The 4,384-nt window shown below is 35.5% G+C and overlaps 1 protein-coding gene across 1 annotated transcript; it reads left to right on the top strand.

The window, feature by feature from the left end:
• Positions 1-223: 223 nt before the first annotated feature.
• On the top strand, positions 224-4,169 carry LOC143585005 (uncharacterized). The gene is made up of 6 exons (XM_077066903.1): positions 224-1,253; positions 2,543-2,598; positions 2,730-2,960; positions 3,050-3,344; positions 3,429-3,625; positions 3,721-4,169. Exons 1-6 carry the CDS (start codon positions 294-296, stop codon positions 3,872-3,874), a joined length of 1,893 nt encoding a protein of 630 aa, XP_076923018.1. The 5' UTR covers positions 224-293; the 3' UTR covers positions 3,875-4,169.
• The last annotated feature ends 215 nt before the right edge of the window (positions 4,170-4,384 follow it).

Raw genomic sequence — 4,384 nt, forward strand, 5'->3', positions numbered from 1 at the left:
AAATAAATCACTTAAAAGAATATAATCTTGATATTAAATGAGAGAATATTTAAAAATTGTCCTTAATTGAAAGTTTCACTGATTTGATTTAGTCATCGTAAGCAAAAGAAGCGTTGTGATTCATTGTACGATGGATAAACTTATAACCATATTTTCTTTCGTATCATCATTTATTGTCATAATAATAATAATAATTGTTAAATAAATACTAGTATACACGTTTATCCGTTTCCACCTCCTCCTTCTTACCTCAATATATTTCCTCCTATTTTCATTTTCACCAAGTATTCACCATGGACTTACCTAACGGCGTTACTGATATACACCTTAATAATCCTCACCCGCCGGAGTTTGTTGACGGCCAAAACAACAACACCGTATCTAACGCCGATGATAACGGAGAACAAAATTCACCACAAGTTGAGACGGAAGCGCCGTTAGATGACGGCGACGTTCAACAGACTGCCGTAACTCCGCCAAATCCGCAACTTCCAAAGCCGGAACCACCGCCGTTGATTAAACGATCCAACTCCTCACCGGAAACCGCCGTACAGATACCGGCCATCGGAAAATTCTTCCGAGAGAAGAGCAATAGCTTATCCACGGCGATCACAAAACGGTTATCATTATTAACAAACGATAACAATAACAACAACGACGTCGTTTCGGATAAACATAACGTTTCAAACGTAACGGAGTTTAATCTACCAGGACTCAAAGTGACAGTTAAATATAAAACCGAAAAAGACGAAAATGACCTTGGTCATCTCAAAGGACGAATCACCTTCTTCTCACGATCAAACTGTAGAGACTCCACAGCCGTTAGATCGTACTTCAGAAACCAGAACATACGTTACGTCGAGATCAACGTGGACGTGTATCCAACGAGGGAGATTGAACTGATCGAACGGACAGGAAGCTCCGCGGTGCCGCAGATATTTTTCAACGAGAAGTTGTTTGGCGGACTTGTGGCGTTGAATTCGCTGAGGAACTGTGGACTGTTGGAGGAGAGGATGAAGGAGTTGCTTTGCAGGAAGTGTCCGGATGACGCTCCTGCGGCCCCGGTGTATGGGTTTGATGATGCTGGGGAGGTGGAGAAGAGTGATGAGATGATGGTGGTGGTGGTTAGGATATTAAGGCAACGGTTGCCGATTCAGGATAGGATATTGAAGATGAAGATCGTTAAGAATTGCTTCTCGGCGTCGGAGATGGTGGAGGTTTTGATTCATCACTTTGACTGCGGGAGGAACAAGGTACGTACCGTGATTGTTTTGACTCTTGCCTTGTGTTATATTACACGACATCGTGTTATATTTTTTTTGGAATTGTGTTATATTTTATGATATCCTGTGTTTTTTTTATTTATCATTGTATTTTTTTTGTTTATTTTCAGTATTGCATCTTTTTTACTTAGTATTGTGGCTTTTCGTCGTTTCTTTTGACAAGAATAACGGTGAAATATTTTAGTTTTTTATTTATATATTGAGTTATGATTTTTTTATTATTTCTTGAAGGTCTTTTTATCGCAAATTTTTCTCACACTTCTCATTTTTGTTTAACTTTTACCTTCAAAAGGTTTTGTTTTATTTTTGTAAAATCAAACTAACAGTTTGGTTTCGCGTGTAATAAATTCGTAAAATTGTAGGCAAAATCATTTTTTATTCTAAAATTTTTAATAAAGTATAATAATCAATTAGTTATTTATTAACAGAATGATTTATGGTCAAATTCAATATTTTAGGCAAACAAAATTAGTTTTTCTGCCGAAAAAACTGAAAACGGAGAAACCGAGACTAAAAAGTTTAAAAAACTTCAGTTTTTTGTTTGGCTTTAGCCCTGAACATACTCAAACTGAACCATACGCACCCCTATTTGCCAGCGTGATAATAAGTAGTTTGAAATAATATTATTTATTTGCAACAGAATCTTATTAACTGTTTGAAAATTCCGGCGGTAGCAGGAATATGCTATTTCAGTATGCTGCAAAGTACATGTCTACGTAGTATAGTGTTGTTGAACTTCAGGATCCGAAGCGTTGACCCAATATTTATATGAATTAAGTGTTAGGAAAAAAAAAACACCAGCGACAAAATATCATGAAGAATTGGGTTACAAGTTTTATTTGATAATGCTATCAGAAGGTTGTTAGAAACACATAAAAAGCATGTGATTTAGTTAGCCTAGTTGAGATATATTAGTTTTTTTTACTAGTATCAAAACTCAGAAAAAACATACTACTAAACAAATAATAATGACATCAAAAGCAATGTTGTAGTTAACTAAACATAATGCATGTAAACTTGTAAGATGGTTTTGAGATTAGGGAAGATTTTTACTCTTAAGGTAAATGTTTATGATTTGTGTTGAAAGGACATTAAAGTCATCATTGATGACACATGGTTCACTGCACAATTGATTCTTCTTTATAACCAATATGAATCATGATTCTTTGCATCATGTGTTTTTTTGAAATATAGTACAAAACCATACACTATTATAATTTATGTACATCTTGTCCTCAATATATTATCTTTGGCATTAGGCTGTAGAGATGGGGAAGCAGCTAGCAAGAAGACACTTCATCCATCACGTTTTCGGGTACACATTCGTAACCGTTAACCAAATTACCTTTTTAGACCCAACCATTTCAACATGTGCGAAAAGCATTCTATCTAACTTTATTTCAAAGAACAAAAGGGTATTAATCATATTAATTGCTTTGTATACAGGGATAACGAATTCGAAGATGGAAACCATTTTTATAGGTTTCTTGAACACGAGCCTTTCATTCCTCGATGCTATAACTTTCGTGGTTCCACAAACGATCTCGAGCCAAAATCTGCTACTTTAATTAGCCAAAAACTCGCCAAAATAATGTCAGCCATACTTGAATCTTATGCATCAGAAGATGGCTGCCATCTTGATTATTTAGGTATCAGCAACAGCGAGGAATTCCGAAGGTATAAGTTCTAACTAACTAACTAACTAACTAACGACAAATGTTTATATTTCGAATTTTACATTATTAAATTTTAAATTTACTTCACAGATATGTAAATCTAATGCTAGAACTTCAAAGAGTGGATATATCTACACTAACTGCTTCAGAAAGGCTTGCTTTTTTTCTTAACCTACACAATGCCATGGTTGTCCATGGTGTCATCAGTGTTGGTCATCCGGGGTCAGCAGTAATCGATAGGAGATCCTTTAACTCAGATTTTTTATACATCATCGGAGGGTCATCTTATTCCCTTACAATAATTGTTAATGGTGTTCTTAGAAGTAACCGTAGAGCACCCTACTCGATTACCAAACCTTTTGGTTCGGGTGACAAGCGTCTAGAGGTAAAATAAAACAATTCATTTCCATATTAAGGTTGTTGTTAGAGGTTACAAAATACAAAATCTTATTTTTATATTATTTTGTAGCTGGCTTTACCACAGCTAAATCCGTTGATCCATTTTGGTATCTGCAACGGATCAAAATCAAGCCCGCCGGTGAGATTTTTCACCCCACAAGGAGTAGAATCTGAACTAAAATTTGCTGCACGCGAGTTTCTACAAAGGGATGGGATTCAAGTGGATCTAGCTAAGAGAACAGTGCGGCTCAGTCGTATCTTCAAGTGGTGAGTGAGCCAGACACTTGGACCACTTAGACATTACTTGTTACATTAATTGGCACCCGTTCATGAACTAAATTATCGGGTTTATTTGGTTTCAGGTTTAGTGCGGATTTTGGGCAGGAAAAAGAGATCCTAAAGTGGATTATTGGCTACTTAGATGCAACCAAGGCAGGGCTGTTGTCACATCTTTCTAGTGACGGTGGTGCGGTTCATATTGTTTACCAGAACTATGACTGGTCCATTAATAGTTAACGAGCCGTGGTTGCTGGCTCTAACATTGTGTAAATAGAATTATAAGTTGAGTTTTATTGAACATGATTCTCTACAACTTCATCCAATGGATTATAGAAACGATGATCTTATCTCATGCTACAAGAGTACAAGTTGTGTTTTTGTTAGATTAAAGAACTCATTTCAAAAAGAATGGAGTGATCATAACTTAATTTGTATTTTGCAAGTTGATGTATTATATTGAACTTGACAATTTTTGAAGTATTTATTTATAAGTTGTATTTGTTTTATTTTTTAATTTAAAAGAGGAATTGATCAAACGGGTCGAAGTCATCAAAACTGAATTTGAATACATGCAGTGATGCAACCCTTTTAATTGATTGTGATTGAAAGAATTTATAAGTCATGTATCTAATTGTTATTACTGATATTAACGCACATAGTGAGGTCCATTTGGGTGTGCTCCCTTGATGTCAATGCTCTCGCCCTGTTAAAGACGGATTTAGGTGTATTTTGATCATTAAAAAATTG

Source organism: Bidens hawaiensis, unplaced genomic scaffold (assembly GCF_021521415.1).
Source record: "Bidens hawaiensis isolate Kalapana, Puna unplaced genomic scaffold, B.hawaiensis_p1.1 tig00033533_1, whole genome shotgun sequence".
In the NCBI taxonomy this organism is placed as follows: Eukaryota; Viridiplantae; Streptophyta; class Magnoliopsida; order Asterales; family Asteraceae; genus Bidens; species Bidens hawaiensis.

Coding starts and splice junctions, on each gene's coding strand:
- LOC143585005 (XM_077066903.1), top strand. CDS start 294: ATGGACTTACCTAACGGCGTTACTGATATACACCTTAATAATCCTCAC. Junction 2,961..3,049: donor AACAGCGAGGAATTCCGAAG/GTATAAGTTCTA, acceptor TTTACTTCACAG/ATATGTAAATCTAATGCTAG. Junction 3,345..3,428: donor CGGGTGACAAGCGTCTAGAG/GTAAAATAAAAC, acceptor ATTATTTTGTAG/CTGGCTTTACCACAGCTAAA.